The following is a 20,134-nucleotide window of genomic DNA, read 5'->3' on the forward strand; positions in this document are numbered from 1 at the left end:
GGAGGGGAGGGGAAGGGCCAAGGAGAAATAAGGAAGGAAAGAGAAGGAAAACCTGGGAGCGAATTGGGGGTGGGGGTGGGGCAGCACAGCAGAGGTTGGGGGGAAAAGAGGAAGAGCCCTGGGGCTAGGGTCCTGCTTAATTCAATTTCTACTCTTCACCAATACATTTAAAATAATTGACCCTTGAGATACTGAAGAAGAAAGGCCACAGGAAATCAGACCAAGAAATGTCCACTGCTACAGGGTTTTTTGTTGACTTAAGTACAATCTTTAAATGGTTTAATAGTTCTTCAGCTTAGTCTCTAATTCAGTATAGCAGTCAACTTCATTTCTGTGCAGACCATGAATGAATGAGTCTTCTAACCCAATAATCACTTTCAAAACAAATCCTTACTTGACAATTAACATATATCTTTAAACACTTGGCTTTAAAACACCACTGTTCTGTACACTTTGAAAATGTGAGTTTTTTTTTTTTTTAATCCCAACATTGTCATGTCATAAATTAAAAGACTGTTAGAAAATTTCATTTTCATTGCTCTATTGCACTAATGCCCAGTAGTATCCTGTGGTCTATGTTTCACCATCTAAGTTTAAAAAAAGTAACTTTGGAACTTTGGTTGGGGTCAGCTAGCTGATAGTCACTCTTCTTTCCCGCTCCATAATGAAATCAGTCAGCATTTTGGAAGTGCTGGTCCAAACTGTTGGGGCCCCCTCTGCATTGTCAATGGATAAGGATGCCCAAAACTTGATTGTCTTTAGCACAAGGATTTCAGTTAAATAGTATCAAGTGGTCGTCACTTCCTTTCCTGTAACAGAAGTGGGAGGAGGAAAGAGAAAAAAGAACAATGACTTAAAAATCTTTGAGCAGGGAGAGTAATAATCTATATACTGGGTACATACAGGTTGTAGACATGCTAAGTACAGTTTAGGAGTCTGGGTGGCACAAATGGTCAGGTGCTCGACTACTAGCTGGAAGGATGGCAGGTCAAATCCACCCAGAGATGCCTCAGAAGACAGGCCTGATAATCTGCTTTTGAAGGTCACAGCCTTGAAAACACTATGGAGCACTTCTACCCTGCACATATGGGGTTGCCAGGAGTTGGAATCCACTTAATGGCACCCAACAACAACAAAAGTGCAACTTATATTTAAAAATCTTTGAGGAGGAATAGGAGTACTCTATATACTAGGTACACATAGATTATAAACATGCTAAGTGCCATTTATAGGCAGATGAAAAATTAAGACGAGCAATTTACATTATTTTAGGTTGGAGTGCATGCTTTTGGAAATAATCTTTGAGGAGCTGTTCCTGTCTTAGGAACCTTCATCCCCCTTATCTGACAAAGACTTATCAATGGCTGAAGCAGCAGATTTCCTCCTTCACTGAAGTGGAGAAGGGAGAATGTTAGCGTTACGTCTTTTCAACCAAGCATCTCTCTCCAAAGAACCACATCACTTTAGAACTAGAAGAGGTTTTGGAGGTCATCTGGCTCACCCCAATGACACTGGAGGACCCAAGAGGTCTAGGGGAGGTCATGGGACACCCTGGATTAATACAAAAACAAAAAACCAAACCCGTTGCCATCGAGTTGATTCCGACTCATAGTGATCCTACAGGACAGAGTAGAACTGCCCCCATATGGTTTCCAAGGAGCGGCTGGTGGATTCAAACTGCTGACCTTTTGGTTAGCGACTGAGCTCTTAACCACTGCACCACCAGGGCTCCAACACTGGATTGATAGCAGGGTCCAAAACAAAAACCCAGGTGTTCTGATGATCAGTCCAAAGACTCTTTTAACAATTGAAAGGAGGCTCAATCTGCAGTGGTTCTTGGACTGCTTTGTTGAAAAAGTGACCAGGTGCATGCTCTGCAGGAGGCAGAGCTGTGATAGACTGGTGCTGTCTGTCATGGGCACTGGGGAGGGAGCACAGGCACCAATATCTGCAGCGCCCTTTCTCACCACGTTGCTGCAGTGAGGTCTTTCTCCAGTATTTACTCTTCATTCATGGCCTTTCTCAATTTTATTCCTTTCAGTTCGTTGCCTTTAAACATATCCAGGCACTTCACTTTTGATGAAGTCAAAGCCATCACTTGTTCTCAAGGCCCCGTTACAACCATTTCCTTCTACCAGGCCTGATGCCCATCATTTTCTATCTGCGGGGCCCCCCAGACTCTCCTGGAATCTAGGCTTTGCTCTGATAGCTCTACCAAAACTGCTCTAGCTGACTTTACCCATGACCATCTTTTGGTTAAATGTGGTAATGGCCACTTCTGTTTTTATTTTTTGATATCTTCTTTTTTCAAAACTTTCAACATCCTGGTTCTTTGGTTGATTTCCCTGGTGGACTCTCTTTTTCCGTTTAATTCTTTCACTGCTTATTATAAGCAGAGCTGCCTTTTCACCTTACATCTCCTCATCAACCCTCAGCACACGTGAGGACAAATATCTGTTGATACTGCTCCCTTCTTCCTCCCCACTCAGACCCCATCTTGTCAATAAGTCTTCTCTCATTCCATATGGCTTCACAGGAAAACACTTAACTTCCTGGGGCTTTTTGTGGTACAAACCAGGGTCCAAAAATCAAGCACCAAAGACCTATCAGTTATTTTTCAGAATTCACAACTACGTTTCCCAAAGAACTTTGTTTTCTTTACAGTTAATTGTACATTAAAAAATCAATTCTGAGATACTTGTCAAGGTGGTGGATTCCCCTTACTCAAGGAAAACTCCAGAAAGAAAGCCAGGGTCGGGTAGGGGAGGGGTGTGCTTATAAGGGGAATGAAGTAGCCAAAAGTCTAAAGCTTTCATATTCCTTGCAAGCCCAGATAAGACCTCCCCTTCCTTACACTGCCAATGTAAGGTAACTCTTAAGAGGTAGCCGCCTGTTAAGAAAATTAATTTCCTTCTATCCCAGCTTCCATGGCAGCACTATAATGTTCAGAGAGGATGAAATGGATTTTTAAAAAAGTAACTCTTCTTAGAAGCCTCATTTCATATTTACCAGACTCCTTCTTTAGAAATGCTTAATCATGTCATTTAAAATCTCAAGATGCAGTATGAATTAACAAAAAAATACATCCTACGGTTTTAAGTAGCAATTATGTTCTCCCATCTTCCTTCAGGAATTTGGTTTAGAGAATCCTTCTCAGAAAACATGGGATAAGGATAGCTTTTAGTCAGCACCATCCTCCCCTGACTTCAGATGAAAACAGACATGGGCACATTCAAGAAAATGGTCCTTGTCTGACCCCCAGTCTAGGCCTCAAACCACTATGTGGTATGCTTTGTCCACTGAGGTCTAGACCATTTTCATACTCATCCTGATAAACAGCAGAAAGTGCAGCTGGTGAATGAAGAGCTTCTGACCATGTTTCTAACCAAGGGCATGTACAGCTTCTTCTCGAGCTCAAGAAAGGTTATTTGTACCACATGCTGTGACAAGGGAAAATGCCTTTGACGTTCTCAGGGCTCCCTCTCTAAACATAAGAGCTTTGAGGTCTCTACTTTGGCCACTTATGAGTTCACCTTCTTGGCTTCAGGGACATTATTCATGCCTTCTCAAAATAGTCTCATAATATCCCTAAGAGATTTCAACCATGTCATGTAACTATACACCCTATTTTATAAGAAACGATCCATTTCTAAAGCCAATTTCAGTGGGAGTAAAGAAATGAAAGATTAATTATTCCCCATAATAAGCTGATTTCTGAGTGCAATGTTAAAGTTGGAATGACTCTTTCTTAAGGAAGCAGAGCTTCCCACCTCAGGACAATGGAGACCTGATTAAACACAATACTGACCTCCTCAGACAGCAGAAGCTGGACAGGAAGGCTGAGGGCTCTTTCTGATATAACTCTTTGCTACTACATTCCTTCAGGAATTTCTGAAGATCCGTTTCAGGGAGTCCACTCTGTTGGTATTTCTTTTCAAAAAGCACACAATGTTGTTACCTTATTTCAGAGCATGACAAATTGCTCCCTTTGTCAACAAACAAATCTACCTTTGCTGAAATAAATCTCTCCCACATTGCTAGCCTAGATCCAAGAACTGATATTAACCATGATGAATTAACCTGTCAGTCCCAGAACACCAAGCCAGGGCCACCATGGGAACAGAGAACAATCCAAAGGAAAACTGCAGAAAGAAAGCCAGGGTGGGGTAGGGGAGGGGTATGCTAATAAGTGGAATGAAGGAAGCAGCCAAAAGTCTAAAGCTTTCATATTCATTGCAAGCCCAGATAAAACCTTCCCCTCTCCCACAAAGCCAATGCAGAATCTGCCTGGGAAATAATCCTCATATCCTCTACTTTTATAGAAGTTCGTCACTTAGTGGAGCAGAAGGCAGAGGGTCCTTCCAAGCAGACCCTGAGAACCCCTCCCCATGCACTCAGTGAAGTCATCCCCCTCAACACTGCAGCTTGGCCCACTCTCAGGGATACTGCCATGTCAAATACTCAAGGCTACACAGCAAGGGACGAAGCTCTTCCCTCTCATGCCAACCATCATGTGAACATTAATCTCTCCCCACACACAAAAAAGCCTTCAGGAGTTTTTCCAATCAGACAGCTTTCTACTGAGTTAAATCTAAGGAGGGTTTAAGCAGAGGACAGCACCCAAAGGCACTGGCACGGCACCCCTTGCTGTTCAGACACTGGATCTGAAATGGGGTTTTCCAAGCGCCGCCATCTGCTTTGGAGGTGCCACTGACAAGAAAGCAGAGCTTCTTTCAAGCTACTAAACAGTTTAATGAGCCCAGTCTGAAAGGATACAGAACCTATCAGGTGCCTTAGCAAGGTAGGAAGTGAAACAGCCAAAAAGATGTAAGGCCATATGGGAGTGGCCAGGTCATCCAGTATATGCCAAAAAACCAAACCCGTGGGGTGAGTTGATTCCAACTCATAGCAACCCTACAGGACAGAGTAGAACTGCCCCCATTGGGTTTCCAAGGCTGTAATCTTTACGGAAGCAAACTGCCACATCTTGCTCCGGTGCAGCAGCTGGTAGATTCGAACTGCCAACCTTTTGGTTAGCAGCTGAGTGCTTAACCACTGCACCACCAGGGCTCCTTCATCCAGTAAATAGGTGTGTCAAAATGTGGAGAGTTGTCAAGGTGTTGTCTGCCCCTTATCACCAAGAGCTGCTACTCAAAACCTAAGTTCCAGGTAGCCCCACAGGCAGGTCCGTCTGTCAATGCTGAGACCTGCCACCAGGCTACTTGATTTACCAACCTTAGCCCATCCTTACCCATTTCCTTTTTCCCACCACACCTCCAAACCACTCCACTCTGATCTGCAGTAATATGGACAATGACCTAAATGCATATTTGAAGTTAAATCTCTAGCACCTAGAAAGTTTCTTTTCTATAAAATCTCAAAACCTTAAGTGAAAAAATGTACTATTTTCCTATGTTACAATCTATACAGAATTTGCAGTAGTGTTTTGGCAGCAAATATTGATAATTATTTACCTTAATGGTGTCATAAGAATCTGTAATAAGTGCAATAAAAAGGCTGAGAATCATATATATAAAAAGGCTGATGAAGGAATATAAATACAGGCGGCTGAACAGCCACACCAAGACGCTCTTCTTCTGGATTTGGGCAAAGGTTGCAAACATGTCATCACCGTTGACGAGAGAAAACAGACACTCAGCAACTGTGCCTAGATCTTCAAACTGTAGGGCGGAAACAAAAATTATTCTGAGACATATTTATACTACACTAAAAAGCAGAGAGCTATCTAGTTAGCTTGTTTTGTGGAAGTTATTACAATCACTACTATTATTAAGAGTAACTCATTCATTTCAAGACATCTAGAATACCACAAGAAGTAGGAACACATTATTCAAAAAAATACCCCTCCACACTCTCGAAGATAATCTCTTGGCATTTCCTTCAGTATTTTCCTATGTACTTCTTAATATATCTGTGGTCGTACTGCCTTACCATTTTGGATTATTTTTCTACTTAACATAAGCATCTTCTCACCTTATTCACACTTAGAGACGATTTAATAGTTGTTGAACAGACCATTTCTTACAAATGCCAAATTTAATTATTTCCCTGTCACTGGACATCCCGATAATGTTTGCTAATATAAGGAGCAATGTAATTACATCTCTAAGTATAGTGCTTTTTTTTCTATTATTGGGTCTAATGCTATAATCTGCCACACTGCTTTCTGAAAGAACTGAAGCAGTTCTGTACTGCAACCAGCAATATATGAAAATGCAATATATGAAACTATGGACGAGCTGAGGCCAACGTGAAGTACCACTGGAATCCTGTAGCTGGCTAGTCATATTTCCTAGGTAGAAGTGGTTGAATAACTCTACTGCCACATCCACTAAAAACAAATAGCAGGTGCTTAATAAACTATTGTTTCTAGGGCCAGAGGGCTAAAACACTAGAGTAATGTGAAAAGCTTCTATCTAAAGAATAATAATGACCTAAGAGATAAAAGAAAACAGAGATTTCAGAAAAAGCAGGTGAAGTGAGTGACTGTAGAACTTTGAACCAAATCCCGTTCTTAGGGGTGGGAATCTGTACTTTCATTAAGGCAGTGTGGCTTTGGGGGCGCTCAACTCCTTGTTGAATGCCTGTGGGACCTCTTCACTCAGCAGTTGTACTATCACTTCACATGCAATGAAGCAAAATGTCCCCCTCTCAACCAAACCCAGACTTTCCTTCTACATGTCCTTATTATGTCAGTGATTCCAATTTCCTATCAAGGAAATATTTTACTCCAAAATAACCAAATACTTAAAATTGTGTGTTGAATCAATTAATTTTCCATTCTCTTCAATCTTTTAAGACCTGTCTGTTCTTATGACATGTTTCACTGATCTACCCTGCCTACTCCACTCTGATGGCAACACTTAAATCTGGATTATTACGATCACCTCCAAGGAAGCCTTCTTCATTCCAGCCTCTTCATCCTTGGGTCCAAGCTGAAGCAAAATCTAAACTTCACAGAACATTTCTCTTGCAAGAATATACAAAGGCTGGGCTCAAAGTACAGAACAAAACATAACAAACAAACAAAATCCAAACGTGCTGCAGTTAAGTGGATTTTGACTCATAATGACCCTATAGTACAAAGTAGAACTGCTGCATACAGTTTCCAAGGCTGTAATCTCTGCCACAGCAGATCACCAGGTATTTTCTCCTGCAGAGCAGCTAGTGGGTTTGAACCACCAACTTTTTGGTGAGGAGCCGAATGCTTAACCACTGCACCACCAGGGCTCACCAGGTTTGAACAAGTTTCTCCTTCATGTGGCTTCATTCCACCTAGCCATTAACATTAACACACTGTGCTTCTCTCCTCCCAGAATGCCAGGCTCATTTTTACATGTTTTCCTCATAGGACTTATTCTCTGTACCTATTATGTTCTTCTTCTTCCTTTCTGTGTCCACATCAAGTCAACATTCAACGGCTATTTCAAATTCTACTTCAAGGCATCCTGCCCTGGCAGCTAGTCCATAGTATCTTTCAGTTTTCAATATTACTCAGGACCACAAAGTAAACTACTCGATGGTCTTCTGTTTTATGCACACTTCTCCATACACCAACATCATGTTTGGTAAAGTAGCAAGCCAACGAAAGTGAGGGAAACCCTCACACGAGATGGACTGACACAATAGTCGCAACAATGGACTCAAACATACTAACGATCGTGAAGATGGTGCAGGACCTGGCAGTACTTCATTTTGCTATACACAGGGTTGCCTTGAGTCAGAGCTGACTCAACAGCAATTAACAACATACTCCAACTAGGTACCAAATGTTATGTATTACACTCCCCGCCCCGCGGCTGAACAGGGCGGGATAAAGTTTGTGGCCAAGGGAAAAGGTACACAAGTGTACCACAGGTAAGGGTCACACCCACACCTTTGCTGCATTCACAACAACACCGAGCAACTAGACTGAGGTCACTCTCAACAGAGGCCTGGAGGGAATATCTGGGTGAGCAAATCATTTAACAATATGCAAATTATTTAATAAAGGCATTCCCAGAGTAAATATTTTCCATCCCCTCCAGTCGCCTTCAGGCAATGAAGTTAAAGCTGGTTTCTGTGGATGCCAGTTACAACTCTGACGGGACCATTAATAATTCATATTTCTCATAATTTCAGAATCTGGTCAATTCTTTTTCTTAGTTTCAATAATTCCTAACAGTCTGTGCTTCAAGTTTCAGAACTGCAAATAGCCAGTTAGTCGGAACATATCAAATTAGTCCTCAGTTTCCTGTGCAGTTACTTAGTATCAGTCCAGACAAAATACCTCTCACCGTTAATGTGGCTGTTAATTACAGCCATTATACCTCCCTTTCCTCTATGCACATGAGAATTATTTTAACTCACATAAAGTTAAAGAACCAATAAGTTAAACAATTGGCGCAGACTTTGTCATTCTGTGCCACAAGAAATGACTGTGAACCAGAGTCATCAGTAGCCAAATTTCATACTAGAGGTGAGCTTGAGAAATACCTAAGAGAGAAATAATGTCCTAGTGTTCTTCCAGCCTAGAAGGACTGCATTTATAGAGAGTTGCTTCCATTGCTATGAGATCGTAAGCTCCTCGAATGCAGGTAATGCTGTCTTTCTCTCTTGTGCATTCAACAAACTTGTTGGCCACCTACCATGTTCCATGCACCATGCTGGACACTGGGATGGCAAAGGAGAACAAGCCACACTCCCTATACTCTAAGAACTTGGTCTCAAAGAACTTGGCAATGTTTGGTGCACCACAGACATTTAATAAACATTAAATGGATGTTTCCATGAAGAGTCCCCCTAGGTTCTATCGAACCACAGTGAGGAGCAAACATTTGTTTCACAAGTGATGATAATTTCGTGATGGAGCCAAAAAGAACCTTCATTTGAATAAAAACATATCCTGGAATGCCTTATGTCAGAGAATGATGTAAAAATTTTCTTCAAGAACTGGTGTTAAGTACCTCATGCAAAAATTTTTTGACTGGCTAACTGTTCTTTTGAATAAGAATCAGAGGTCTTGGAGGCATGAAGCTGTAATGCAGGTTCTGCATCACCATGGCATCATTGAAATCCAACAATTCTTCAATGCCTTGGTCTGCTCATTGGTAAAATGGGAACAACGCAAGACTACAATATACTCCTCACAGTAAGAAAGTCCTCTGGAACCATAAAAGCTGCATTAGAGTAATGTTTAATAATTCAAGATGAGGTTTGGAAGAACATCAACAGTCTCTAACCCTCTGTGCCCAGACATTTTGAAAGGGCACTATGCCAAACTCCATTAGTGCTGGAAACAAACTTGGACAGGACACCCTTTTGTATCATTATTTCCTTTCAGCTGAGCCACAGGAAAACAAGAAGCTAAAAAGTTGTGGGACTCCTGCTGTCAATCAAACAGGGTAAAATTATAGTTTTCCTGATACTTCTTCTTTAGGGTTTTTTTGTTTGTTTTGTGTTTTAAAAAAGAGTTAACTTCCACACTGAAGGCTGCTATGATTTTAAAACTCCTAGAAAATGCTTGCTGTAGCACTCAGTGTTTCAGGCCTGCAGGGAACACTTAAGGCCCTCTGGTTCAACAGAACCTGAAAATTCTGACAGCTTGAATTAAAAATTTTGGGGAGGGTGGTTAGCGGCACTGAGAAATTAAAATTTTCTAACTTCAGATTCAAATAAGGAGGATATGGAGAAGAAAAGCACAAAATTCTAGAACCAAAGTGAAGGCTTCCTCCCACCACTGACTAGTGCATTCACTGAATTTCTAACTCAAGTATCCATTTCCTCAACATAACAGCCTAACTAGGGATGGGAGAGAGATGCTACAAACAGACCTGCTGGGCAACTCTTTAGAGACATCCCTTGTCCTTCTACTCCTCCAAGGGGATAAATGGACGCTAACATTAAATGACAGACATAATTCTAGAGGCGTAGTGTCCAATATGGTAGCCACTAGCCTTGTGTAGATACTGAGCACCTGAAATGTAGCTAGTCGGAATTGAGATGCGCTATAATTGCAAAATACATAGCAGATTTCAAACATTTAATATAAAAATAAAGAAAAAGAATATAAAATATACCAATATTTTATATAGATTACATGCTGCAATAATATCGTACATGTATTGGATTAAAGAATATATATTATTAAAATCAATTTCATTTGTGTCTTTTTAAAATTTCTTTAGTGTGTCTACTAGAAGTTTTTAAAGAAAAAGCATGGCTCTCATTAGTAACTCACTGTGGTGCAACGGATTGCTTTTATATGGCCTTTCTTGCCATGGTACTGTAACTCCCATCAAATGACTGGGTGAGGCTATATACAAATAAGTGCTTGTGACCCACCAAGGGGATTGAGCAGCTTGCTAATAATGCAAATGAGGTGCATAGCACCCTTGTGGGGATGGGACTATTCAAATAAGGTGTATGGAACCCTAACGAGGGGTTGGTCAGTTCCACCATCCCGCTAGGCTTAAAGTGAGCCATCCCAAAGGTGAACAGAGGGACCTCACTACCACCAAGAAAGAAGACCTAGGAGCAGAGTGAGTCCTTTGGACCTGGGATCCCTGCACTCAGAACCTCCTAAACCCATAAGACAGAGAGAGAGAGAGCTGTAACGCTGGAGACGGCCAGAAGCAGTAGAGAAACCACAGCAGCAGAGGCAACAGAACCAGGAGACCAGCAGGAGACAGTGCAGTGGACTTCCTGGCCCACTGAGTGAGAAAGCTGAGAGCCTTTGGGCAGGAGGCTTGCTGGCAGAGTGGGGAGCCTCCAGGCACTTGTCAGCAGAGCTAGGCTTGCAGGCCCATGGAGTTAGAGAGCTGAGTGCCTTCAGACCAAGGCTTACTGGTGGACCAGGGTGTCTCTGGGTGCTTATTAGTGGAGCTAAAGAGATTCGTAACACTTGCCGAACCAGGGCAGAAGCCAGGCTAAGGAGCTGAGGGTCAGAGAGAGACCGGTCTGCGGGCACAGCTGAGAAGAGGCTGTCTTGATTGAAGAACTGTATCCTGAGTCATTTCTGATCCTGAATTGTAACCTGTTACTTCCCTAATAACCCCCATAACTGTGAGTATGGTCTGTGAGTTCTGTGCTTCCACTGCAACAAATTATCGAACCCAGCAGAGAAATACAGTGCCATGGAGAGATGACTGGTGTCAGAATCGGTAAAAAAGTTGGAGAGAGGTGGTATGTCTGACCTCCGCTTCACAGGAATCAGCCGTTGGCTGTTGATCTTGATTCTCCTTCCCCCCTTGTGAAGTTAGACGAGGTCAGATGCCTCCACCACGCCATTTTTTCATTCACATTACACTTTTATTGGACAGTGTCAATCCAGAGCATCTCAATTTCACCTGGATCCTTTGAAAGTGCAGGATTGACATATGGAAATGCAGTCAGACTCACAAAGCAAATAAGCCTCATTTTCCATGAGGAGATCTTGATATCCGTCTAGAGAAAGAAGACTGGTTGTATGGCTCTCCTCTCAAAGTTGATCTAGAAGTACTGTCCTGCTGCTTGGGTCAAACTAAATGCTCATTTGCAATGGCCCATTTTGGATAATGTCAAGAAAAGCTTTACAGGGGACTGGCTAGAGCATGTGCATTGAGGTCAGGGAGACCTAGGCTATTTACTAAGACCTCTGCTATTTACTAAGCGACGTGACCCAAGGCAAATTATCTAACACATGTAGGTAAAACAGGAATAACAATATTTTCCCACAGGGTTACCGTGAGGGTTAGCATAGTAAGACAGGTAAAGAACTTGGGCACCATGCCCGGCTCATAGCACTCAAGAATGCTCACTATTTTAGTAACATTCAAGCAACATAACCCAAGCGCCTTCTAGAATAATGAGGGGGTAGGGGAGATGGAGAGCAAAGGAGACAGAACCACTTGTTCCCCAGGTCCTAGGGCCAGTGAATTAAAGCCCAGATCCTCAGGCTCTGCATTTTTCCACACAGTGCAACATTGCCCTCTAGTGACAACGATGTGGAGATGCTTTCAGAGCACGAGGCAAGAAAAAATCGTCAATTTTCCTAGGCAGTATAAATTCTCCAGATCAGAGAGACCATAACAAAGAGCATTTTTTACTCGTGAGTCACCTTTAAAGCAGTGACATAGAATTGGAAGAGCAATAAGATTTTCAAGATTTATTACTAACCCAGAGCTTGTCACTTTGTTAACTGCACAGTTTCTCCAATAGGAAAAATAGTAACTATTCAAGGATGTATTAAATATGATGCTTAAAGAGGACAAGGCCTGGATGTGCAGGTTACTAGGCGTTATTTTGGAAGGACAGCATGGAAAGTTCGAACTTTGTAGACTGCTTCCTCTTTGTGAATAACTTGCAACCCAGATTTGATCACACACGTTTTGGTAAATCCAATTATTAAGGTCAAAAGTTAAGGCCAAGATGTCATACAAGCTTGGAAATAATCCTTTGCATCTTAACCTCTTTTTGCCTCATAGAGCCAGAGTGAGGCTAACGGTGCCTGGGATGTTGTGGGAATTAAACGTGAGAGGATACAGAAGTACTTAGCACAGTGCCTAACACATGAGCAGCGTCAGCTGTTACTGTTGCTGCTGTTGTTCCAACTGTAACAGGCGCACAGAAGAAAAACTATAAGATGCAGTAACTCTTTTTTCTTTTTGGAGGGTTTGAAAATAAGACCCACCTAGTTTCATTTCCTGACAGTGATTTTATTACCGATCAAATTTATCATTTTTGAACCAGAACATCTGAGCATAATTGTGCTGTCCTTCAGATAATGATTCTGACTGAAGCTCAGTAATAGTTTAGAATTCAGATACTGATCTTTAATAAGGCTCAGAGATGACGCTGTAATCAAAACCACCTGTAAAGACAAGACGTTATCAATTCAGTCATAAATCTAATATGGTCTTTCACAGGAGTCTTTGCCCATCTTTATTCTCCCCAACTAACCTGGATGAAAAAAAAAAAACAACCTAATACTTTAAATCAGAAAGATGATTTTCCTCACCTAATTTTCATTTTTACTATAATGAATTCATGTTCAAACGTTTCTCATTTGATGATCAGCTGGGTTAACAGGAGACACTTTAAGTCTGTCCCTGACAATTATGAAATGTGCTCTCTGGTTCCTAGCAATTTTTCGTTTAATATCCTGAAGTCCTTTCAATATCCTGAAAAGAAAAGGAAAACCAACGCAAAGGTGTGTGCTTACTGATGTCACGGGTGTGTGCTGGAGAAGAGTGAGAAGCAGGTAAGTGCTGAAAACCCACGTGTAAGGGTCCCATGTACCTAATTTGTGGAAGGAAGAATTATCCCTACACACCTTGTCATGATAAGGTCCTAAGACAATCCAGCCACAGAACGTGTAGCCCAGGTATATCATACCAGCACAAGCACAAAACCGAAGAACCTTTGGCAGTGAGGCTTGCATCGTTAAAATGAGCACCTGAAAAAAATCAACAGGATGGGGGACATGAAAAAGAATATTTTAGAGGTATCCTACTAGACCCCGCAAAATAAATGAGCCACAGTCCCAGCAGCACTACTCAATACCACGTCCTTACATTATATGTTTGGAAATAACCCAGGTATCTGATGACTCCAACCCAAACAAACAACGTAGATGTCCCAAGTAAAATGCTGCACAGATCGTAATTTGTGAGATTCTAAGGAATAAAAAAAAAAAAAAAAAAAAGACAGATGAGTAAAATATTCTACTGTACTGAGCTTTATTCAAAGAAGTAATAGTTTACAGCATCAGCGGTACTAGCTTCACTTCAAATGGATTGGGGAAGAATGGACTGCCTGCTTCCCTATAAGTGATACTAAGAATTTTAAAAAGAAAAGGAAGAGAATAAGAAGAAATAAAGAATTCATTTCCAAATGAGTTTCTTATTTCCTTTTAATATTTCAATTAGTTGAACCAATTTTTTTTTCCAAATAATATCCTGAAATAGACGTTTCATCTACCCCTGAATTAGGCATTAAAGAATATAAACTAATGGTGTTTGTGAAGACCAAACAATACAGTTCAGTTACTTTTGAAAGAAACCTCAAACATGATATACTACCACATTTCCTGCTCTCAAAGAATTCTAGGTCTAGTTGAGGAGGCAAACACATAAACACCACCCTAATATAATGTGCTGAGGGCAATGAGAGACATGTGTATAGACGGTCACGAGGATTTCTCACAGGCGTGACCCCCGAGTGGGGCTGGGCCCCAAGGACAGGCTGGGAGAGAGCACTGTAAGTAAGTAAATGGACTGCTGAACGAAGGCACAGTGCTGAGAACGGCAAGGCGTCCGAGAGGGGCAGTATCATGGGGTCAGCGAGGGCTTAGGGCCAGAGCGGGAGGCAGAGCCAGGTGATGTGAGCCATGGAGGCCACGCTGAGGAGAGGCCACTTCATCCAATGGTAGGCCTCAGGAGGCATACATGATTTTAACACTGAGGTAGACGATTCCAGAAAAAATTACTCTGAGGTATACAAGGTTCCCTGAAGGCTGAAAAACCAATTAGGAGGCTGCTGTAGCAGTCCAAGCTAGAGAGGAAGATGGCCTGAAAGAAGCTAGAGGTAGTCGGGATAAAGAGGGGAGACACGTAAGTGGTAAGGAGGTAAAGCTGGTAAGACTTGGTGATTGACAGCATAGTGTGAAGGGGAGGGTGGCTGGATGAAGGAAGAGTCAAGACTGGCTGTTTTGAGATAAAGCCAACAAATTTATATAAAGTGTCTGGCACCTGGTAGCCACTTGAATATTCCTCCCCTCACCTCCATCTGGCAAACCAAACAATCATGGATTGTTGCCATTGGCTCAGGGCGCACATATTTATTACTCTGGTCACAGTGATTGGCTTTTAGGTCAGCTGCTCCTTTCACAACTTGAAAAAAAAAAAGCAGCCCAAATAACCAATCTTGTCAAACTTCAGTTACTAGGCTGGTGATGCTGCCAACTTTCCTGGGGGATCGTTATGGATTAAATTGTGCCCCCCACCCCGTATGTGTCGAATGTGATCCTGTTTGGAAACAAGGGTTTTCTTTTGTTATGTTAATGAGGTCATACCAGTGTAGAGTAGATCCTAAGTCTGATCACTTCTGAATTATAAAAAGACCAGAACACACACACAGACACACATGGGGGAAGACAGACGTCAAGCAAAGGAACCAAGGAACAGTCGGGACTACCAACAAGAAAGGAATCAACACAGCCGAGACCCTGATTTGGACTTTTAGCTTCCAGAACTGCGAGAAAATAAATTTCTATTCTTTAAAGTCACCCATTTGTGGTATTTGTGTTACAGTGGCAACACTAGGTAACTAGGACAAAGGTATTTGTGCTTGGCTGCTAACCAAAAGGTTGGCAGTTTGAATCCACCAGCCGCTGCTTGGAAACCCTATAGGGCAGTTCTACTCTGTCCAATAGGGTCACTATGAGTCAGAATTGACTTGATGGCAACAGGTTTTAATAGGGTATCAGCTTCCTTATTTTACCTTCAGGAGGAATTAAGTCACAGGAGGCTTCACTTGTATACCAAAAACCAAAACCAAACCCGTTGCTGTCAAGTTGATTCCAACTCATGGCGACCCTATAGGACAGAGTAGAACTGCCCCATAGGGTTTCCAAGGAGCGGCTGGTGGATTCGAACTGCCAATCTTTTGGTTAGCAGCCATAGCTCTTAACCACTACACCACCAGGGTCTCCTTCACTTGTACAGACGTGAGAAAAGAGAAAACACTAGAACCAAATTATTCTCCATAAGGATTTTGTATCTTAAAATGCCTAAAGTCATCAGGAAGAATATGAAGAACAAAAAGACTTAAAATGAGTTGTGCCTCACCTTTGCTTTGATTTCCATTTTTAAGATGGATCCAATTATTGTCATGAGGTCACTGATGATCACCAGGACATACCACCCGTTGATGAACTTCCACTGGTCAGCGTCACACACGTGTCGCTTGTACTTCTCCAGGAAGAAATTTAGAAATCTCTATGGCAAACATTTTAAAAAGCATTCCTTACAAACCACACTGACTTCAGGAAGAAGACAAGCATGAAACAGCGTTCTTGGCTGTAAAGTGATAGGCCATTCTCTTTTCCAACTTGTTATACCCGCTTGGCGAGGATTATAGCACACAGTTTCCCCCGCCATCTACCCCAGCAATAAGCATTCATGTGCCTGCTAAATTCACTCAAAAGTTAAACAGATGCCTTATACTCTAATCCTGACAGACTCCTGTCATAATAGCTAACACGTAGGACATTCCAAATACTTCACATATATCAACTTATTCAATCTGACAACAACCCTATGAAGTAGGTACTATTAGCCTTATCTTCCAGAGGAGGGAACTGAGGCTCAGAGAAGTTCAGCCAGGATTTGAATCCAAGCATTCTGGCCCTGGAGTGTGAGCTTCTAATCATGTCCCAGTGCTGACCCCTTCACTGTGACAGAGCCAGCACTCTGATCTCAGATTCAGAATATCGAGGGGGTTGAGGAGATGGGAGTTTACAAAGTAAATTCAAAAGGTCAAGATCAAGGAAAGTAGAATGTTGACTATTTCATGCCTTCACAAATGATATTCAAATTCCTTCCTACTTCCCCTGACACCAGTATACATTCACATACATGCCAAACACTAGAATAAAATTGTGGGGAGCTGGAGTATGTTCAGAAAAGTCCTGAGGGTAAAAAGGTAAAATGAAACCCTGGGGAGAATTCGAAAACTATTTAAAAAATAGAATAAAGTATTTTATGCCTCATTATAATCCATTTACCATCTGTCTCAGTCAAAATGAACTCTGACTTGAAGACAAAAGATGAAACCCACACATGCTATTACTCTGTTCTTAAGATCACTCCTGAATTTAAAGGGCCTTGTTTATTCTCAAAACATTCACAAGCTTGAGGGTTCACTACTGCACACCTGTGCTTATTAGCACCGTTTTAGGCAGGATAATTATCTGATCCCATCTGACCTGCCGCAGGCTTTACTCACTTCCTATACCCCAGGCTGATTAAAGCCTCGTTAGGGGGGCAATCACTCAATGGAATCTAATTTAGTTGACGAGAAAGGGCAGGATGACACACCATCAGTGGTTCACTGTTTCGGCAAACGGAGGGCAGAAGCCAAGAGGGGAAGGAGAAAATGCAAACACTTACTTACTTTGCGTAACCTTAGAGCAAGGATGATGGATCTTGTGCACAGAATCAGAGATGCCAAGCAAATCACAATGACAAATGCATCAAACACAAGGACATACTGGGTATTTTTCTGAACTGAGGAACAAAAACAGGATTGAAATGTTAAACACACCTTACTCAGGAATAATTTCCAAATAAGGATGGCAATCTGAAAAGCAATTCAAATGATAAATGTTTAGTCTATTGTTAAAACAAAATGGTAAATATCAGAAATGAGACTGCATTCATGCTGAAGTCCATAAATAAGGTAAAACATTCCCTGGTGTGAAGAGTCATACATTTAAAAGCATACGGACTATTAATAAATACACTAAAATATATTTATTTGTAACTACTATAGAAGAGAATTCAACAGAAGGTGGTCCATTTGGGCTCCATTCAAAAGAGGCAAAACTGCTGAAGTTCTCTAAAGTTCTTTCACATAAAAGGCACAGACATCAAGTTTGCCATTAGTGAGAACAAACAATCTAGAACATTACCGCTCAGGATCTCTAATTCTGCTCCTCCGCCTCGCTGTGCCCTTTCCCAGCAAAGAATGCCAATTCAATAAGCTTTCTCAGCAACTGGAGAAAATAACTTCTTGGAATGGAAATTAGGAGGAGAGTAAGAATCAGATTTTTGTTTTGGAATACACAGTAGCAGGGAGAATGCACTAGACGGAAATGAAACTGTAACCCTAGCTTCTCTCAGACTTCATGGTCAGAAGAATCCCACCCACAGCTCCTCCCTGCCTGGCCCCCTGCCCACATCTGCAGCTCCATCACCTGCTACTCTCTGCTCTCCCCAACCCCACACTGCAGCCACGCTGGTTGGCAGCCTTCCCTGCTCACACCAGGCTCTCTCTTGCCTCAGGGACTTTGCACATGCTGTTCCCTCTGCCTGGAACAGCACCTGCCCCTCCCCCATATGTCCAGATTATTCCTTGTCAGTCTCAGGTTTCGGATTAAATATCCCCTTCCTCAGCACAGAATTTCCTAAATTCCCATCTCTATTAGCCCCCTCCTATGTTTTTTCATAGCACTCTCCAGGATTATACACACCCACAGCTCCTCTCATTCACCTTTTCCTGGTGGCCACTGAACTTGTAATTACATGTTCAAAGGCAACACAGCATGGTGCACAGAGACAGAATGAAACTGTAAATGACTTGGTCTCTGAAGGGCCACAGCCTGGGTCTAAATCTTGCCTCTGCACGAAGAAGCTACGGAGCCTTTGGGAAGTTGTTTAACCCCTGTGCCTCATTTTCCTCATCCAAAAAGTGGTAAGAATAAAAAATTATCTACATTGTAGAGCTGTTGATAAGATTAAACAAGTTTATATATGAAAAGCACTTGGAACAGCCCCAGGCACATAACAATAGCAAATGCTTATAAGCCCAATGCCATCAAGTCAACTCCAACTCATGGCAACCTCATGTGTGCCAGAGTAGAACTGTGCTCCACAGAGTTTTCAATAGCTGATTGTTCAGAAGTAGATTGCCAGGCCTTTCTTCCAAGGTACCCCTGGGTGGGCTAGAACCTCCATCCTTCCAGTTAGCACCCCAGCACTTAACCATTTGCACCACCCAGGGACAAGCAAACACTTAGAGCAGTTACCATTTTATCATTCAAAGTCCATCTTCTCCACTAAATGATTAGCTCTGTGAGGCAGGGATCACATGGATTTTGTTCAACACAACAGCACTTGTGCTTAGCATAATGCTTCAGTATGTTTATGAAGAAATGAAGAGAATCAAGCAGAACATGAGACGACCGTGGAATAATCTAAGTTAGAACTTGCAAAGGGCCTAAGCTAAGTTACAGGCAGAGGGAAAGGAGAAGGCACAGATTATGAGAGATTCAGAGGACAGAGTCACAACCTGGTCTCCAATTAAACCAAAAAAACCAAACTCGCTGCCACTGAGTTGATTCCACTTAGACCTGGGGAAGAAGGTAGAAGGACCAGCGAAGAATGCCTCCTGGTTTTCTGTCTCTGGTAAACTGAGTTCAGTCTGGACTTCCATGATGAGAGAGGCAGACATGGGAACTGCCAGCCCTCAGTGGCAACTGAAGTCCAAGGGTGGACATAGCCACTCAGAGAGACCACAAAGAGAAAAGCAACAAGGATGGATTTGGGAGGCAGTGATGCTTCAGAATTAGAAGAGGTGAGCTCAGGAACTAGACTGAGAAGCAAGGTCAGAGGAGGAGGAAGCAGGCTTGGGACAGGCAACCTTCAGAGGAGAGTCTCCAAGTCGGAGTGCTCCCCAATGACACCTGCTGCAGAAAACATGTCTAAGAGAAGAACTGGAGTGTCAGGGATTTAATAACAGCAAGGGCATGAGTGTACTGAAGAGCATCTGAGGGTAAACCAGCTCATTTAGTGGGTTCTGAGCACTGCCAGTGAGTAAATGTAATTCACTGAGCAAATCATTAAACCTTGCTAAGCTTCAGATTCCTCAGCTACAAAATGGGGAGAATGATAGTACCTGTTTCCCAGGGCAGTTATGAGAATGAAGTGAAACAATCTAGGTAAAGTGCTTATTAGAAGAGTCACTAGCACCTACACTTATACTCACCTTTAGCCATCTTACCATTAAGAAATATGAGTTACAAGGGCATCTATACAAAACCTACAGCCAACATCATTCTCAACAGAGTGAGGCTGAAAACATTCCCCCTGAGAACAGGAACAAGACAAGGATGCCCCTTATCACCACTCCTTTTTTACACTATGCTGGAAATCCTAGCTAGGGCAATAAGGCAAAAAAAAGAATAAAGGGCATCCAAATTGGTAAGTAGAAGTAAAACTACTTCTATTTGCAGATAGTATGATACTATACATCAAGAACCCAAAAAGACTCCACAAGAAAACTCCGTAAGAAAGATTCAGCAGAGTAGCAGGATACAAGATAAACATAAAAATATCAGTTGGATTCCTATATCCCGATAAAGAGAACTACAAAA

General features: G+C 42.1%; 1 protein-coding gene across 4 annotated transcripts in view; it reads right to left on the bottom strand.

The window, feature by feature from the left end:
• Nucleotides 1-457: 457 nt before the first annotated feature.
• The window catches only part of MCOLN2 (mucolipin TRP cation channel 2), an 84,725-nt gene continuing 65,048 nt past the window's right edge, over nucleotides 458-20,134 (bottom strand). The window contains exons 8-14 of one of the 4 annotated variants that reach the window (XM_023731591.1): nucleotides 17,155-17,267; nucleotides 15,828-15,977; nucleotides 13,554-13,655; nucleotides 13,313-13,435; nucleotides 5,475-5,681; nucleotides 3,809-3,930; nucleotides 458-809 (exon numbers count right to left, since the gene is read on the bottom strand). In XM_023731591.1, coding sequence (XP_023587359.1) covers nucleotides 773-809; nucleotides 3,809-3,930; nucleotides 5,475-5,681; nucleotides 13,313-13,435; nucleotides 13,554-13,655; nucleotides 15,828-15,977; nucleotides 17,155-17,267 — 854 coding nt within the window. In that variant the 3' untranslated portion in view covers nucleotides 458-772. Of the gene's footprint in view, nucleotides 810-3,808; nucleotides 3,931-5,474; nucleotides 5,682-12,997; nucleotides 13,436-13,553; nucleotides 13,656-15,827; nucleotides 15,978-17,154; nucleotides 17,268-20,134 lie in introns of those variants that run through there. The other 3 variants (XM_023731599.1, XM_023731595.1, XM_012555440.2) reach the window with 3 other exon arrangements.

The sequence above is a fragment of the Trichechus manatus genome, unplaced genomic scaffold, assembly GCF_000243295.1.
Source record: "Trichechus manatus latirostris isolate Lorelei unplaced genomic scaffold, TriManLat1.0 scaffold00003, whole genome shotgun sequence".
NCBI lineage: Eukaryota > Metazoa > Chordata > Mammalia > Sirenia > Trichechidae > Trichechus > Trichechus manatus.